The 18,238-nt window shown below is 43.4% G+C and overlaps 2 protein-coding genes across 4 annotated transcripts in view; one reads left to right on the top strand and one right to left on the bottom strand.

The window, feature by feature from the left end:
- Nucleotides 1-12,239, bottom strand: part of spg11 (SPG11 vesicle trafficking associated, spatacsin) — an 89,859-nt gene extending 77,620 nt beyond the window's left edge. For all 3 annotated transcript variants that reach the window (XM_014123970.3, XM_014123972.3, XM_014123971.3), the window contains exons 1-8: nt 11,795-12,239; nt 11,397-11,584; nt 10,936-11,163; nt 10,573-10,771; nt 10,105-10,242; nt 9,541-9,923; nt 3,982-4,127; nt 3,753-3,885 (exon numbers count right to left, since the gene is read on the bottom strand). In XM_014123970.3, the coding sequence (XP_013979445.3) occupies nt 3,753-3,885; nt 3,982-4,127; nt 9,541-9,923; nt 10,105-10,242; nt 10,573-10,771; nt 10,936-11,163; nt 11,397-11,584; nt 11,795-12,024 (1,645 nt within the window). In that variant the 5' untranslated portion in view covers nt 12,025-12,239. The remainder of the gene's footprint in view (nt 1-3,752; nt 3,886-3,981; nt 4,128-9,540; nt 9,924-10,104; nt 10,243-10,572; nt 10,772-10,935; nt 11,164-11,396; nt 11,585-11,794) is intronic.
- Nucleotides 12,240-12,983: 744 nt separating this feature from the next.
- ciao2a (cytosolic iron-sulfur assembly component 2A) lies at nt 12,984-16,856 on the top strand. The gene is made up of 5 exons (XM_014123973.3): nt 12,984-13,296; nt 13,736-13,900; nt 15,332-15,381; nt 15,850-15,895; nt 16,205-16,856. Exons 1-5 carry the CDS (start codon nt 13,269-13,271, stop codon nt 16,303-16,305), a joined length of 390 nt encoding a protein of 129 aa, XP_013979448.1. The 5' UTR covers nt 12,984-13,268; the 3' UTR covers nt 16,306-16,856.
- Nucleotides 16,857-18,238: the final 1,382 nt, after the last annotated feature.

Below are 18,238 nucleotides of genomic sequence, written 5' to 3'. Positions count from 1 at the left end.
AATTCAACTTCAACCTAAAATAATTTCCTGCATTTCCATCAATTTCTGCATTTCCTGCACTCATTTGAGATCATTTCCACACTGCCACGATATGGGCAAAAATACTAGGCCTTATTTTTAACCAAACGCTGCAATTGCGATTTAGATCGGAGAACTTTTGGAATCATGGAAATAGAATGTTTATTATAATTCTATATAGTTAGAATATAAATAATAGTGGGCACTTTGAATAGTGTTTAACATGACAACGAATGAAAATGCCATGGACGAGTTATTGTGACAGTGTAGGAACCAAAGTGATGTTCAGTGTTTCCTAGGGGACCCTATAATCTATGCCTCCACCAGTACTGGGATCAGGCTGTATGAGCAAGCTACATTTGCTTTGACTCAGTACTTTTAATAGCTCGTTGACTAGCCAGCTAACACAATTTAGCGTAACTTGCTAAGAAATTACAAACAAGCTGTTTGCAGATGTAAGAAACACAAACTAATATTGTAATTATAGAATGCTTGTGGATTTATATTAAGATCAAAATGGAAACAACATCGTTGTCACCAACATTGTTGCATGTGCTGCATTGACCATGCAGACTGAACGAAAGTGTCTCGTGGTCAAGCAACAACAAATGCGCTCCTTGAGTGAGTGGGTGAGTGGGTGGGATCAGGGCTGTGGAAAGCGGCATGGAGAGGGATGACTCAAGTGACAGAGTAAACTATGAAAATAGACGTTACACACGGCGTATCACATTTAACAAACCAAACATTAAAATACCGTCATAGAAGGTAAAGTAAAAACCCAAACCGGTCCGCGCATAAATACCGGTGTATAGTAAAATACGGTATATCGCCCAGCCCTGCATACTAGTACACACACACATTTGTTTGTGTGATATTTAATTTATGTAGTTCGGTCTTTGAGCTGTTCTTGTTTATACATGTTTTGTATTATGTCATGTTTTATGTTGTGTGGACCCCAGGAAGAGTAGCTGTTGCTAATAAAATACCAAATAGCCAATACTTGTTCCTTCCTGTTTGTCAGCCACTCCCAGTGGGCTAGATTAACGGGCTCCAACGCTTTACCTACTATACAACGATCCAAGCAGGACTCAGGAGGCGAGGCTGATACGACACACTGTCTGCCCAATAGCTCCCATGTGTCAATGCACAATATGAATCATTACCGTCGTAACTCTCCCCGTGTGTGTGCTGTGCGTGTTTCTGTGTTCCCCAATCATTTAATTGTCATGTATGGTATAGGATTTTCAGATTACTTGCATTTACAACCTAGTATCCTCACAGTGTTAACCATTACATTGTAGCTTTCAATTTAATTTTCAATGTATGCCTTATTTTCAGCCTGATTTATAACTCAGTAAAGTGTATTGACCTTGCAACACAATACTACATTACATAAACATGACAAATGGATGAAAGGTGTCACTTGAACTGTACACTATTTGCACCACGCAATATTTCAAAAGGTACAGTTGAAGTCGGAAGTTTACAAATACATTTAAACTAAGTTTTTCACAACTCCTGACATTTAATCCTAGTAACAATTCCCTGTCTTAGGTCAGTGTGGATCACCACTTTATTTTAATAATGTGAAATGTCAGAATAATAGTAGAGAGAATGATTTATTTCAGCTTTTATTTCTTTCATCACATTCCCAGTGGGTCAGAAGTTTACATACACTGAATTAGTATTTGATAGCAGTGCCTTTAAATTGTTTATCTTGGGTCAAACGTTACGGGTAGCCTTCCACAAGCTTCCCACAATACGTTGGGTGAATTTTGGCCCATTCCTGCTGACAGAGCTGGTGTAACTGAGTCAGGTTTGCAGGCCACCTTGCTCACACACGCTTTTTCAGTTCTGGCCACAAATATTCTATAGGTTTGAGGTCAGGGCTTTGTGATGGCCACTCCAATACCTTGACTTTGGAGTGAGCCATTTTGCCACAACTTTGGAAGTATGCTTGGGGTCATGCTTGGAAGACCCATTTTTGACCAAGCTTTAACTTCCTGACTGATGTCTTGAGATGTTGCTTCAATATATCCACATAATTTTCCTTTCTCATGATGCCATCTATTTTGTGAAGTGTACCAGTCCCTCCTGCAGCAAAGCACCCCCACAACATGATGCTGCCACCCCTGTGCTTCACGGTTGGGGTGGTGTTCTTCGGCTTGCAAGCCTCCCCTTCTTCCTCCAAATATAACGATGGTCATTAGGGCCAAACAGTTCTATTTTTGTTTCATCAGACCAGAGGACATTTCTTCAAAAAGTACGATCTTTGTCCCCATGTGCAGTTGCAAACCATAGTCTGGCTTTTTGATGGTGGTTTTGGAGCAGTGGCTTCTTCCTTGCTGAGCGGCCTTTCAGGTTATGTCGATATAGGACTCGTTTTACTGTGAATATAGATACTTTTGTACCCGTTTCCTCCAGCATCTTCACAAGGTCCTTTGCTGTTGTTCTGGGATTGATTTGCACTTTTCGCACCAAAGTACGTTCATTTCTAGGAGACAGAACGCGTCTCCTTCCTGAGCGGTATGACAACTGTGTGGTCCCATTGTGTTAATACTTGTGTACTATTGTTTGTACAGATGAATGTGGTACCTTCAGGCGTTTGGAAATTGGTCCCAAGGATGAACCAGACTTGTGGAGGTCAACAATTTTCTTTCAGAGGTCTTGGCTGATTTCTTTTGATTTTCCCATGATGTCAAGCAGAGGCACTGAGTTTGATGGTAGGCCTTGAAATGCATCCACAGGTACACCTCCAATTGACTGAATTGATGTCAATTAGCCTATGAGAAGCTTCTAAAGCCATTACATTATTTTCGGGAATTTTCCAAGCTGTTTAAAGGCACAGTTAACTTAGTGTATGTAAACTTCTGACCCACTGGAATTGCGATACAGTGAAATAATCTGTCTGTAAACAATTGTTGGAAAAATTACTTGTGTCATGCACAAAGTAGATGTCCTAACCGACTTGCCAAAATTATAGTTTGTTAACAAGAAATTTGTGGAGTGGTTGAAAAAATTGGTTTTAATGACTCCAACCTAAGTGTATGTATTGAGTGAATAATTATTGAAAAATAAACAAACATCAATTGAACATTGAAATTCATAAAGCATGTAATGAAATCTTAAAGAAGCCTGGGCTACTGATAATCCCTTAAAATAACAGGAAGGTGGCGCCCCTGCACAAAGACATAAAATAGTGTAGCATCAACATCATGGTCCAAACACACCAAGACAGTCGTGAAGAGGGTACGACAACACCTTTTCCCCCTCAGGAGACTGAAACGATCTGGCATGGGTCCCCAGATCTTCCAAAAGTTCTACAGACTATTTACATTGACCCCCCCCCCCCCCTTGTTCTTACACTGCTGTTACTCGCTGTTTATCATCTTATCATCTATGCATAGTCACTTCACCATTACCTAGCCTTGTTATTGTTATGCAATTCTACTGTGTTACTTTTTATTTTTACTTTATTTAAATGTAATAAATATTTTTTCTTAACTCTATTTCTTGAACTGCACTATTGGTTAAGGGCTTGTAAGTAAGCACTTCACTGTAAGGTCTACACCTGTTGTATTCAGCGTATGTGACAAATAATATTAGATTTGATGCATGTCAAATTTGTACTTAGTATTAATTACTATGGCATACAATTACAATAATACTAAGTATTTATATTAGGATTCTAGGGCTTTATGTGATTAATATGAAATGGATTGTAAAGGCCTTACTCTTCAGCTGGCTCTGGGTTGAGATGGCAGCTGATTGGTCAGGTAGAATATACCCAGAGGGTGGAGTCAGGATGTTCTTTTTGCTCTTCAGGAAGAAGTCCACTGTGTCCAACTGGTGGTTCTTTAGACCAGCCTACAAATACAAGACAAAGGCACGTGTCGTTCAGTACGTACTGTTGTGAAATTAAGCAAACCATTTAACCAACTGAACGGGCCCCAGGCCTCCTACCTGCAGGGCGTGAATGGGGATGGAGCAGCGGCCCCATTCATTAAGGTGGCACAGAGAGTCCACTGTGCCAGCACTGCCAAATACCATTAGTCTGTTGAGCAGCTCCTCCTGTGACACAGCAAACAGCACCAGGGACAGGCCTGACGCTGCAACACACAAGAGCTACCCTCAATATCCATACACACATGAATAATGAAAACATACAGTGCCTAGTGAAAGTCTACTCACAATTTTTACAGAAGAAAACTGCAAGTGACATCTAAAAAAGTATTGCATTTGATTTTTTTCTTACCAATCTACACAACCTAATCCACATTTTGAAAGTGAAAGAATATTATAGAACATTTCCCAAATTAATAAAAAAAGACAAAAAAAATTGTATAATAATGATGATTGCATATGTCTTCACACCCCAGAGGTAATACTTGGTAGACGCACTTTTGGCAGCCATTACAGCTGTGAATCATTTAGAATAAGATTCAACCAACTTTGCACAACTCTAAGGGCAACCTGCAGTGGGGTCTGAAATTATTGACACCCTTGATAAAGATGAGCAAAAATTACTGTATAAAATAAATAACAATAATACATTTACGGCCAAGTTTCAGCCTCCTGGCAGAGGTAACCAGGTTTTTGGCTAAAATGTCCTGGTACTGGGAAAAAGTGTATGATGCCGTTGACCTTAACAATAGCCCGGGGACCTGTGGAAGTCAAATAGCCCCATAACATCAAAGATCCACCATCAAAATGGTTACTGCAGAATTCCGACAAAAAACCTGCAGTAACCTGTAAACTGTGTACTCACACGCTGCCGTAGCCCAAGGTTCAAACCCACAGAAAACTGTGGTAACCCTGATAAAACGCACTCTGCACGCTGCTGCCCATCAAGGCCGCCTGAGGCTCAAACCAGGGAAACCCGGACAAAAGGCTGTCTAACACCGACCACAGCGGCCCAAGAACAATAATTACCTTGGGACCCTGAAAAGTCAGATCTCATACAAGGAACCGCATGTCCAAAATAACAGGGCACCTGCTGATAATTCATGCCACTTCATTGACGAACCACGGCAGCCCAAGGCTCAAACCCACAGGGAAACTGTGGTAACCCGGATAAATGTGCCATCTGCGCACTGCCGGACATCCACTCCTGGAACCAGCCATAAGAACACTATGAGCCACACCGGGAGCAGTTACATTCAATCAATACAATTTCACAAATGTATGTGGGGGAACCCCAACTTGCTGCAGCACAGATATCACCAATCTTAATGCCCGTGAACAATGCCCAAGAAGCCGCCACACGCCTAGTTTTCAGTCACACACCAGGGAGATAGCCTCCACAATCCAACGAGAAAGACGCTGCTTAGAAAGCACCCTATCCTGAGCTGGATTAGCGAAACAGACAAAAAAGCTGGTCACAACATGGATATCCTTGTTTCTATCCATATAGGATACAGGCCATGCAACCTTCGTTGTTCACTGGAAACAAACGGTGGGAGTGAGAAAGGAAATGCTCAAAAGCCAGCAACCCCCCTCATAGGCATAACCTTGAGAGCAACTGGATTAGGATGTAGTTTTACTTTGGAGTTGCCAGGTGCAAACTCCAAACAGGAAGGGCGTGGAGATGCTCAACGTGTTTTGCCGACACCATGAGCAGCGCAAACTTCTAGGAAAGGAACTTCAGGTCCACAGACTCCAATGGTTCAAACAGAGGCTCACACAGAGCGTCCAGGACCAACGCCAGGTCCCGGGTCGGTGCTATAGGCTTAGACCCTGGTCCGAGCCAATGTACGCCTTTCAGGAACCGCACCACCAGGGGATGAGACTCTGGGGTCGAGCCGTCCATCCGTACATGACACACCCCGAAATGGCTGCCATATAAAACTTCAATGTGGAAAAAGAAAGGCTCCCCTTTGCAAGAACATCAAAATGTCAACTCCCTCAACCTACGGGTCCACGGCCAACAGGTGGATGATCTCCAGGAACCATGGTTGTCATTCTTGTTTTCATATCCACCACTCTTGAAAACCGTGTATCTGAACGTGGGGAAGGAACTGCGCGTTCTGATTCTCGGCCCAAGGAACCTCTGAGCTAGGACTAGCCCCCTTGTTATACTCTGTAGTTAAGTAACTCGCCACTAATCAGCAAAATCTTTAAACTGGGTTAAGTAACACTTCACCACTGCAGGGACAGGAAATACCTTCCCCCAAATCTGGAGGAACTCTGCTGCAGGGGAGAAAAATGCCATCAAAGGCGCATTCACCACCAATGGTTCACTCTCCCCCGCCAAATCCAAAGCCAGGGCTTCAAGCTGCCCCGGACTGACGTCATCCAATTAATACTCTGAAAACTATCCAGAGCCAATCAGGGATAGTAAACTCAGCAAAAAAAAACATCCCTTTTTCAGGACTCTGTCTTTCAAAGATAATTCGTAAAAATCCAAATAACTTCACAGATCTTCATTGTAAAGGGTTTAAACACTGTTTCCCATGCTCGTTCAATGAACCATAAACAATTAATGAACATGCACCTGTGGAACGGTCGTTAAGACACTAACAGCTTACAGACAGTAGGCAATTAAGGTCACAGTTATGAACACTTAAGACACTAAAGAGGCCTTTCTACTGACTCTGAAAAACATCAAAAGAAAGATGCCCAGGGACCCTGCTCATCTGCGTGAACGTGCCTTAGGAATGCTGCAAGGAGGCATGAGGACTGCAGATGTGGCCAGGGCATTAAATTGCAATGTCCGTACTGTGAGCAACCTAAGACAGCGCTACAGGGAGACAGGACGGGCAGCTGGTCGTCCTCGCAATGGCAGAACACGTATAACAACACCTGCACAGGATCGGTACATCCGAACATCCCACCTGCGGGACAGGTACAGGATGGCAACAACAACTGCCCGAGTTACACCAGGAACACACAATCCCTCCATCAGTGCTCAGACTGTCCGCAATAGGCTGAGAGATTATGGACTGAGGGCTTGAAGGCCTGTTGTAAGGCAGGTCCTCACCAGTCATCACAGGCAACAACGTCGCCTATGGGCACAAACCCACCGTCACTGGACCAGACAGGACTGGCAAAAAGCGCTCTTCACTGACAAGTTGTGGTTTTGTCTCACTAGGGGTGATGGTCGGATTCGTGTTTATAATCGAAGGAATGAGTGTTACACCGAGGCCTGTACTCTGGAGCGAGATCGATTTGGAGGTGGAGGGTCCGTCATGGTCTGGGGAGGTGTGTCACAGCATCATCAGACTGAGATTGTTGTCATTGCAGGCAAACTCAACGCTGTGCGTTCCAGGGAAGACATCCTCCTCCCTCATGTGGTACCCTTCCTGCAGGCTCATCCTGAAATGACCCTCCAGCATGACACTGCCACCAGCCATACTGCTTGTTCTGTGCGTGATTTCCTGCAAGACAGGAATGTCAGTGTTCTGCCATGGCCAGCGAAGAGCTGAGGGCTAGGGCCATTCCCCCCAGAAATGTCCGGGAACTTGCAGGTGCCTTGGTGGAAGAGTGGGGTAACATCTCACAGCAATAACTGACAAATCTGGTGCAGTCCGTGAGGAGGAGATATTTACACATGTTAAGTTTGCTGAAAATAAACGCAGTTGACAGTGAGAGGACGTTTATTTTTTTGCTGAGTTATCATCATCCCTGGAACACGGACCCTGAACACTGTCAGAGAAACCGGAATGAGCCTAACTCAGCTAAGATGACACCCATATCAACTCCGACCACCAATATTCCTCACAAAGTCAGCCCGACTCCCAATGGAAGTTGAACCCAGCCAAAGACAGTGGTCACACAAACTGGTCCTAGCCAAGGCCTCCTAAGGGTGTTTCCACCCCAGGAAACAGGACAGTACACGTGAGTATCTTTAATTTTCATTGTAAAACCACATGCCCTAAGACACGGTTGGAGGTTCAAACTCGGCTGTTAAGCCTTTTTAAACTTTGTCTTACCCACTGGCCATTTAACTCAAGCAAGGAAGCACTGGCTACACAAGCAGAGCAGAAAGTAGTTAGCTTTTAGCAAACACAAAAAGCGTTACCAAGACCCAAAACTCGCAACATCTAGGAGGACGAGTACTCTCTCCCCACTAACAGACACCTAAGCCGGAGACAAATCTCATGGCCTTCGTGTGCTTGAAGAGTTGCAAATTGCGTGAAATTTAGGAAATGGGAGTGATTTCAGTTTGCTTCAGGTGAATAGGATTGGTCGATGACTCCCCATACAGGGCCTGACATTAACTTTTTTAGCCACTTGTCCTTCAGACAAGTAGCACTGATGTTTTACTTGTCCAAAAGCTCAAGTCACTTGTACCCACCCAGACAAAAAATTCCCTAACACCATGGGCCAAAACCGTGACTGAAAATGGTGTTGTATTATGCAAGGAACCACTTCACAAAATAACATTCATTATTATCACTGGTATTGGCAACGGACGACTGCTGGTCTCTGATCCCATGTATTATACAGTATTTCCTGCCGTTGTTGCCTTGAGCAAGCCACTTAACCCCACAATGTAAAATACTGCACTGAAAGGCTACTGTATGATGTTTATCTATTTGTAAGATTAAAATATTCAGTGTTCACGGGAGATCTTGACAGCATTGTCAATTAGGCTATTCTAGGAATATTTTTGTAACTTTGTCAGAATTATATGGCCAGTATTGAATTGAGGAGAATCCTAGAGAATTTTGAGGGCTTGAGAGTATGCAGCTTTGGTTTCATCAACTGTGCACCCGTATCAACTGCATGTCTGTCATTTGCCATTATACACCAGTGCCTGTGGAGTTATTTTAAGACATCAGACATGACAATAATACATGCTAATAGCTAAATAGTTAACTAGCGAGACAGCCAATTCAAAACATAGTGTAGTTTGGCTGGTAATCTTGCTAGTTTGTTGTATGTCATTATTTTATCTTCTGAGCAAATGTCTCTATTGCTCCTTTGGCAGCAACCCAATGCCACATGCAGGTGATGCACACAACATGAATTTTCCAGGATTTCAATTCAGACAAAAAATTTGCTATAAATGGGCTCCCTAACTAGCAATGAATATCAACAAATGTGTACACTCGACTAGGCTCGCTTTGATCACAAAACATATACTTCTGACTGCATGATTGAATCTCCGCTCGTCCCTGTCAATGCAGGCCTACAATATTATAGTCCGATGCGCTCTGCAGAGATTGGGAGGGCAATGTGCAACACACTGCGTGTTTGTGTGATTTTTTTTAACTTGTCCATTCGAACAACTTTAATCTATTTTCTTCTTGTCTGACCATGGTTTTATACTTGTCCTGGCAAGCGGACAAGCGTTAATGTCGAACCCTGGCACATAGTACGTTATACTGATCGACAGACTGAAAAGTTACCTTTTTGTTTGTCAAAATTGATCTAGCTCAGTAAATTTGGTTGGGAATCATTGATGGACAGCAATATTCAAACCTTGTCTCTGATTTTCAAGCAGATTTGAGTCATGGCTCATACCGGACCACTCAGAAACACTAAACACCTCTCATATGTGTTCAGTAGCAGACTCACTCTTCAGAAGCAGGCTGAGCTGCTCCTCTGCGGTACGCTGGATAGGCACGGTGGGCAAGGTGGGCCGGTGGTAGGTAACACTCTGGGACTGCAGATCCCAGAAGGCCACAGTTGTCTCGCTGTTGCCAGGGGAGACAAAGGTCAACACAGTGGAGAATTCAGAGACAGAGAGCAGCACTGGGGCAGTTGTGTCGGGCACAGAGAACTGCATGGTGGCTCCCCCTGATGGGACTCTGCTCTGGGAGAGCTTGGCAGCGATAGCTGCCCGCCCACACTCGATGTGGGGGAAATCCTTAAACCAAGGAGCCCCCGGAGTCTGAGGAGAAGAGGGAGGGGTAGCCTTGGCCTTGTTGTACAGAGAAGTCAGCCGAGCTTCCCAGGACCTGGAGATAACGGGAAGGGGGAGAGAGGAAAACAAATAATTATTTACCCCATTTAACTTTCAGGGGATTAAAGATAAAAACAAAAAATGGTATGCAATACACTCCCCTTTAACTAAAATGCAATGTACAACACTGACAACAGAGTATTCTATTCTGTTCTATTCTATGCTCTTCCTCTTACCGGTCAGTGCTGAAGGAGGTGCCCAGCACAGTGTGGCTGTAGGTGGAGATGGAGAGGCTGTCCTCGTCACAGGGACCCTGGGGCCTGAGGGGAGGGCGACTGGGGACCACCCGACACATCAGATGCTCTGGGTACATCCTACCAGGACGACAGGAAAAAGCCACAACAACTTCTGTCAATCAGAGGAAGAAGGGGCTCATCGGAAACCCTTCTCAATTTGCCTTTCCTTGATGGCTCGACTCCTCTCTCCTCGCCTCCTTCTAAAATCGCATTGAAGGAAAAGGTACCAAGGGAGGAACCAAGGATGTTCTCCTTGAATGCTTTTGGGAAAGAGGCGAAGAAAAAGGAAGCAAGGGATCAAGAAAAGACCAATTGTGAGACATCCAGGTGGACTGAACAGATTGAATCACAAGTAAACCATCTTGGCGAGTTTCAGTGATAGTTCTTCCCTGTTTACTGCTGAAATACCTGAAGTAGTGGTTGAGGTCGACAGCAAAGGCAGTGTTAGACTGAGTGGCAGCAACAGCAGTACCCAGGTCAGGAGACACCTGGAGGAGACAGAAGGAGTCCAGGTAGGGGGCCGGCTCGTCTTCCCCCAGCCCAGCAGTGTGGTACGAGGGCAGGTCTACACTGGCCAGCTTCCTCCCCTCAGCACTGTCAAACACATCTGGAGCACTGTGTTAAAGATAGAGCAGTAAACTGAATGACAATCAGGATCAGAGTAAGATAGATGCCTGTAGACTCCTATGGCAGTTATAGCTAGACACCATAGAAGTCTGCACAGCCCTGTGTCTCAGGGCTAACTACTACACATGAAATTGCTAAGGATACATATGACTCCAGCTGTGGTCAACACAAAGAGTATGCCTCTGCAGAGCTGGTAGTCAGTGCATGTGTCCAGGGGGGCTTTTGGGGGCAGAACGATGCTGCAGCAGGACAGGGTCTCCGGTTCAGCCCCCTGCTGCCACTGCAGCTGCACCACAACACTGGAGTTGAGCAGGAGAAAGCTTCTGGCATCCACAAAGGACAGCAGCCTCAAGGACACCACCTCAGTCACACCTGCAGAATCAAAATGCAAGCAGTGCAGTTTAGTATAGGTTACGAATTCATATGGACAGATTAAAGTTGTAATGCATGTAAAATAACACTCAAAGCTACGAAAATAACAATGAGTATAACTTCAGGCACAACTGCTAATTCTGTGTACCCTAATGTGGTCTCTAAGACAAATATTATCCACTACTTTCAATCTGAATTAAACTGATAATGATAAAGACATTGGTGTCCCTTACTCAGGGCTTTCTCCTTGACCAGCTGCAGTAGCTTATCTGCTGTGAACTCAGAGGCAGAGACAAGAGGGCCAGAGGTAGGGCCCTCTGCTTCCAGTTCATACAGTGTCAGCTCAAACTCAGAGCTCACAGCCAGAAGTCTAGGGCTGCCACGGGCTCCATTGTAAACTGTCACCTCCTCCCAGGCAAAGCTACAGACAACGAGAAATTCATTCAATTAGAGAACCTTTTGAAGATATAGCACGCCCGCACGCACGCACGCACACACACACACACACACAACACACACACACACACACACACACAAACAGAGACACGAGATGTGTGAACCAATCCCACCATCAATGTGGAAACAAATGCATATGGCAGTTTACTTTTTTGTTGTTGCTCACTTTACTCACTCTGTATATGTGCCATCCACCGTCCTCCCCGGTGCCTTGCTCTCTGAAATGTCGCCGACTGTCAGCCCCCCAGCACAACTCAAGCAGCAGAGCAAGGAGCAGCCTTGGGCCATTTTGGCTTTTGCTGTGTCCACAACATTTACACAGAGGTTGCTCTCCGGGATGAGAGCGACTTCTAATGCACAGTTATCTCGAGTTTCAGATCTGTGCAACATATTTATCATAATCATGTCGAATTTGATGCAGATGCCTTACAACTGATACGATCTCATATATAATTTAGCTATTTGCAGTTGTATATACTCAGCTGTCGACTTGTCGTCAAATGAGAGAACAATTAAAATACCATTTGGACATTATCTTTTTCTTTTTCGTGTATGTGTGTTCCTCCTTCACGTAAACATTCTTACCTACATCCTGACACAAATCACATGACATGCGTTCTCTGTATCAGCTGATTAACTATTGCCCAATAGGAGAACGGAAAAAAATATATATATATAAAAGACAGTAATAATCAAGCAAGGATAGCGCTCAAGTATTTTTCTGAAGAGGCATTACAAGGAATCCTGTCGATGAATGCTCCTTGCTCACAGCCGCCTGAGCCTGTGTGGGGGTGTGCTTTGAACTGTGACTGAAGTAGTGTGATGGTTGTTTAATTTGTTTTTTTGTATGTCTGCAATGGAATATGTTTTGTTTTTGTTCCAATACACAATACGTAGGTGTAGTCTTTCATAAAACTTCAAAGAAAAGCAGAAGCAAGGATAGCATCACTGTTGAAACCTTGATATTTTACACCCCCAAAAAATAGCCGTTTAAAGGCAAATTATTGAAAACATTAATAAATGAATGAATACACCAAATAATAATTCCTAAATGATTATGCATGCGGAGCAGAAAACCGAACTTGCACAGATCTCGCAGCGTTTGCTTTCGCCTGAATCTGAAGGAGGAAGTAAACAGCCAGCACAGGCTTTCGTTTTGCTTCCCACTAGATAACACAGCCACAAAGAACTTTTTGCGATCGTAAAACTGTATGAAAACAAACATGTACTTTTTGGGGATTCATTTAAGGTTAGGGTTGTGCATGGTTAAGCATTGTGGTGAAGGTTAGCGTTATGTTTAAAATTAAGATTGCATTTTTTTTTAAATGGGCGGGGTTTATAACTTTGTTACTGTGTTAACTAGTGACGACTTTTCGTTTGTCACAACCTACGCAGATGTCAAAGCTTAAGTCTTCTTATAAAAACCGCGTTGATGAGCCAATCCATATGCTAGTATGTTTTATTAAACTGTGAACATACTGTCTGGTTTAAGGGAGCGTGAAAACACGGATGTCAAAGTCTCTCAAAAAGCTCGAGTATTTGAAAAATTGAAATAGTGTCTAGCCTTGTCTCACTTAGTTACATTGAGTCACAAAGTATTGCAGTTCACCGGATTGCCAGACAACACGAATGCACCAAGGACCCAAAAGATGGAAGAGAAAGCATTAGAAGTATACGGTAAATTGGTTTATTTGCATCTTGATACAGCTAGTTAGAGTGTTAGTTAGCTAACGCTATAGACAGGTTTTGTAGGCTGCGTGCTAGTATTTATTTATTTGATTGAACCTTTATTTAACTAGGCAAGTTATGGCTTTCAAACTTCCTAGCTAACGCATTAGTTAGATATAACACTATTTATCTAGCCTGGTCCCAGAACAGTTTGTGTATTGACAAGTCTGGTCGTTGTCACGCTGAAGTGACCAACGGAGTTGGCAAGACCGCACTAAAGATCTGAGATTTGTTTTACAATTTCTTATTTTCTCTTTGATAATGACACATTCAGACAACTGCTAATTTCAACTGATACCTAACTAGTTGTCAGTATAACCAGCTGAAATAGTTAACATTTCTAAGTGACGTGCTTGTTCACCACCCCAACCCCAATTTCTTTCCCCAGATGTCATTCGCACTATTCGAGACCCAGAGAAACCTAACACGTTGGAGGAATTGGATGTCGTGTCAGAAGAATGTGTTGAAGTCCAAGAGCTTGGAGAGGACGAGTATCTCATAATTATCAAGTTCTCCCCAACTGTCCCACACTGCTCTCTGGCAACACTAATCGGTGTGTCTCTGTTTCAACTGATAAGAAACAACTGTTCATAACTGACATGAACAGAAATAGATATTTAGCCTCCTGCATCCATACTGATACAATGTTTTATGTGACAACACTACAGTGGCATTCTCATAGCTTCGTCGCAGATCTGTTTCTGCTGTTTACATCTCCGTTGCTGTCAAGCCAAACATAATGAGTGACACACTCAGGCTACCATTCTTATAGAGCTACAACTATCTCTACTACATTCTTGTCTACCTCAAAGTTGGCAGGACGGGCAGAGAATGTAAGAGTCCATGAGGCCCCTTTTCCTATCATTTTAATAAATAGGCACATGATAAAGTGCCATGCTTTCAATGGGCAATGTTGTCTTTGAAGCAAGATTGGCATCGGTGGCTATTGAAGGATAACTGGAGCACAAGCAGGCACCTCTCCAACCATATTCCGGCATATTAGTGCACTCAGACTGGCATGACTGAAATGCAGCAGACTTCGCATTTTATACTTCCACTAGTTCCAGTTTCTACTTCCACAAGTTTGTCAAGTAACTTGACTTAGGTGGTCCGACTTAATGTAGCATTGATCTACTTAGAGCTACTTTGTCTAGACATACTGAGTGTACGAAACATTAGGAGCACCTGCTCATTCCATGACAGACTGACCAGGTGATTCTAGGTGAAAGCTATGATTTGTTATTGATGTCACTTGTTAAATCCACTTCAATCAGTGTAGATGAAGGGGAGGAGATGGGTAAAATAAGGAATTGCAAGCCTGGAGGTAATTGAGACATGGCTTGTATATGTGTGCCGTTCAGAGGGTGAATTGGCAACACAAAATATTTAAGTGCCTTTGAGCGGGGTATGGTAGTATGTGCCAGGTGGACTGATTTGTGTGTCAAGAACTGCAACACTGCTGGGTTTTTCACAACAGTTTCCCATGTGTGTCAAGAATGGTCATCCAGCCAACGTGACGCAACTGTGGGAAGCATTGGCGTCAACGTGGGCCAGCATCCCTATGGACCACTTTCAACACCTTGTAGAGTCCATGCCCCGGCGAATTGAGGCTGTTCTGAGGGAAAAAGGGTGTGAAACTCAATATTAGGAAGGTGTTCCTAATGTTTTTAACACTCAGTGAATGTTCCTAATCATTCTCTGAAGGGGACTAATGTTAAATGGCAGTCTCATGCGAAACCCCTACTTTTCACTCTCTTTGTAACATGGCCATCTTCCCACAGGGTCAATTAACTCTGTTCTATGGATGCATTTAAAAAAATCTGTTTCCCCTATATGTGTTCAGCAGCTGGTGCAAAGAAATATAATATTGATGTATATCCCCCCCCCCTAACTCTGCCACCGCTGCTTAAAAAAATCTTAGGGGAAACACAGAAATTGCCTACTTCAGACATCAATGTAAATTATTCTGTAACGTGTGTTTCAGGCCTGTGCTTACAAGTTAAACTGCAAAGATGCTTGCCGTTTAAACACAAGGTAAGCAGCGAGGGGATTACACCCATCAGAGGAAAAGTGTTATCATACAACTAAACCCTAAATCAATGTTGATGCACAAAATGTTAGTCTGTTTGTAAGAACACGACCTTTCATCCAGTGATTTATCGTTAAGAAAAGTCCTATTTTCCATACCTTTGATGCATAGCCCTTTGGCTTCAGAGACTACCCTTGGAAATAAGACAATCATTTAAATGGAAAACAGTGTCTTAAAATCTTCTCCCCTTTTGTGCTGCCTTGGTGCTGCCTCTGGAACAAAGGTGCTCCTATGAAAATGCGGTGTGGTTGTTTTCTGGCTCTGGTTGTATCTCTGGTGCGCTAACCTCCAACCCTTCTCCCTGATTAGACCTGTCTGTGGGAACACACAGACATTTTAGTTTTCCCAACTTCATGCAAATTAATTGATTATTTATTGTTTAAAGTGGAAATGTATCTGTTCTTGTTCAACAGTTGGACATTTTCATTTCTGAGGGAACCCATTCTACCGAGGAAGATAGTAAGTGTTTTTACTTACAACACCTCCATATCTCCAGACAATGTATTTTGAATAAAAGAGAAATGTCAGACATTGGATAGATTTTGTATTTACACACGAAAAGCCCAACTAGGATTTGTCTTATGAAACCAGTAATTCTGTGAACCATTAACCCCTATTGGTAATATTTTACAGACCTTCAGGCTTTAGCTCAGTGGGAATAACATTACTTGTGGCTCTCAGACAATCCAGGTTCAAACCCATTTGGTCCCATTTATGCAGTTTGACAATAGAAGGAAACTTATTGTGATTTTATCCATTTCCCTCCAGTTAACAAACAGATCAACGACAAGGAGAGAGTAGCAGCTGCTATGGAGAACCCTAACCTGCGGGACATCGTGGAGCAGTGTGTTACTGAACCTGATGACTGAGCCAAGGGACTGGCATCTCAGGGACTTTAGACCAAGGTATTCAATAGGCACCAAATGGAAGAAAATGGACTGAAACAGGGAGGTACTAGCTGAAGTTGTCCATTTAGAAATGCTAGTTTTCGCTTTCTGTTAAACATTTTGCTTCTGTGTACCCCAATGAATGCGACCCAGCCATCAACTTAAAATCGTAGCCATCATGGAATGTGTGTGTTTTTATAAAAGTGCCTGGAGGATATGTCGGAGATTACCTGATCGGAACTGTTCAAATTTCGTAAATCCTTTTGTGAATAATCACTGTGGTAAAAAAAAAAAAGTCCAAATCCCTAACAGAATTATAACTTCAAGGTTATTGTAATCATGAAATAATCACTAAGGGATAAGATGAAGAGTTGCAGGAAAAAATGTGAGAACTTCCCAGTTAGTTTTTAGACTTCTGAGCAACGTCCCTTGAACCATCGCCCCAGAATGGACAGCAGTGTATATGGCTTTGTCTTTGATCTTTTTCTAACATCATGATTGAAATAGGAAATAAAACATATTCCTAAAAAGCAGATTTTTGTTTTGAGGGGAATTTGTATTTTCTATATCTTTTCTGCAGGGGTTATTTTTAACCTGAAATGGCTAAATGCATTGTTATTCTGCCAAAGGGGGCGGAGTTAGCCTGTGGAGTTCTGTCTTACTATCCAGGTCTGTGCCTAAACAGTTCGAGCTTCTACTTTAAAAAATCCACCTTTCTCCAGAAATAAATCTCACTGTTACAGCCCCCAGCTGTGCCCTGGACACCATATGTGAATTGATTGCCCCCCATCGATCTTCAGAGTTCGTACTGTTAGGTGACCTAAACTGGGATATGCTTAACACCCCGGCCGTTCTACAATCTAAGCTAGATGCCCTCAATCTTACGCAAATTATCAAGGAACCTACCAGGTACAACCCCAAATCTGTAAATACGGGCACCCTCATAGATATCATCCAGACCAACCTGCCCTCCGAATACACCTCCGCTGTCTTCAACCAGGATCTCAGCGATCACTGCCTCATTGCCTGCGTCCGTAATGGGTCTGCGGTCAAACGACCACTCCTCATCACTGTCAAACGCACCCTAAAATACTTCAGCGAGCAGGCCTTTTCTAATTCACCTGGCCCGGGTATCCTGGAAGGATATTGACCTCATCGCGTCAGTAGAGGATGCCTGGAGGATCCAATATACACAGTCATTTAGGAAAGCAAAGGCTAGCTTTTCCCAACAAATCTGCATCCTGTAGCACTAATTCCAAAAACTTTTGCGACACCAGTCCATGGAGAATAAGAGCACCTCTTCCCAGCTGCCCACTGCACTGAGGCTAGGAAACACTGTCACCACTGATAAATCCATGATAATTGAGAATTTCAATAAGCATTTTTCTACAGCTGGCCATGCTTTCCACCTGGCTGAAATCCAAGTTAACAAACAAATCACTGACAATTTCGAATTCTCTGCTATGCAATCTGGTTTCCAAGCTGGTCATGGGTGCACCTCAGCCACGCTCAAGGTCCTAAATTATATCATAACCGCCATCGATAAGACCGCACTGTGCAGCCGTATTCATCGACCTAGCCAAGGCTTTCGACTCTGTCAATCACCGCATTCTTATCGGCAGACTCAATAGCCTTAGTTTCTCAAACGACTGCCTCGCTTGGTTCACAAACTACTTCTCAGACAGAGTTCAGTGTGTCAAATCAGAAGGCCTGTTGTCCAGACCTCTGGCAGTCTCTGGGGGTGCCACAGGGTTCAATTCTCGGGCCGACTCTTTTCTCTGTATATATCAATGATGTCGCTCTTGCTGCTGTTGAGTCTCTGATCCACCTCTACGCAGACGACACCATTCTGTATACTTCTGGCCCTTCTGACACTGTTAACAAACCTCCAAACGTGCTTCAATGCCATACAACT

Source organism: Salmo salar, chromosome 10, assembly GCF_965601325.2.
Source record: "Salmo salar chromosome 10, fSalSal1, whole genome shotgun sequence".
Taxonomy (NCBI): domain Eukaryota; kingdom Metazoa; phylum Chordata; class Actinopteri; order Salmoniformes; family Salmonidae; genus Salmo; species Salmo salar.
Note: the sequence above shows the minus strand (reverse complement) of the source record. Positions and strands in the feature narration are given on the sequence as shown.

What these genes read in the sequence shown, in the direction of transcription:
- ciao2a (XM_014123973.3), top strand. Translation starts at nt 13,269, where the DNA reads ATGGAAGAGAAAGCATTAGAAGTATACG. An exon ending in GAAAGCATTAGAAGTATACG is followed by an intron (nt 13,297 to 13,735) that starts GTAAATTGGTTT and finishes TTCTTTCCCCAG; the next exon opens with ATGTCATTCGCACTATTCGA. An exon ending in CCATTCTACCGAGGAAGATA is followed by an intron (nt 15,896 to 16,204) that starts GTAAGTGTTTTT and finishes ATTTCCCTCCAG; the next exon opens with TTAACAAACAGATCAACGAC.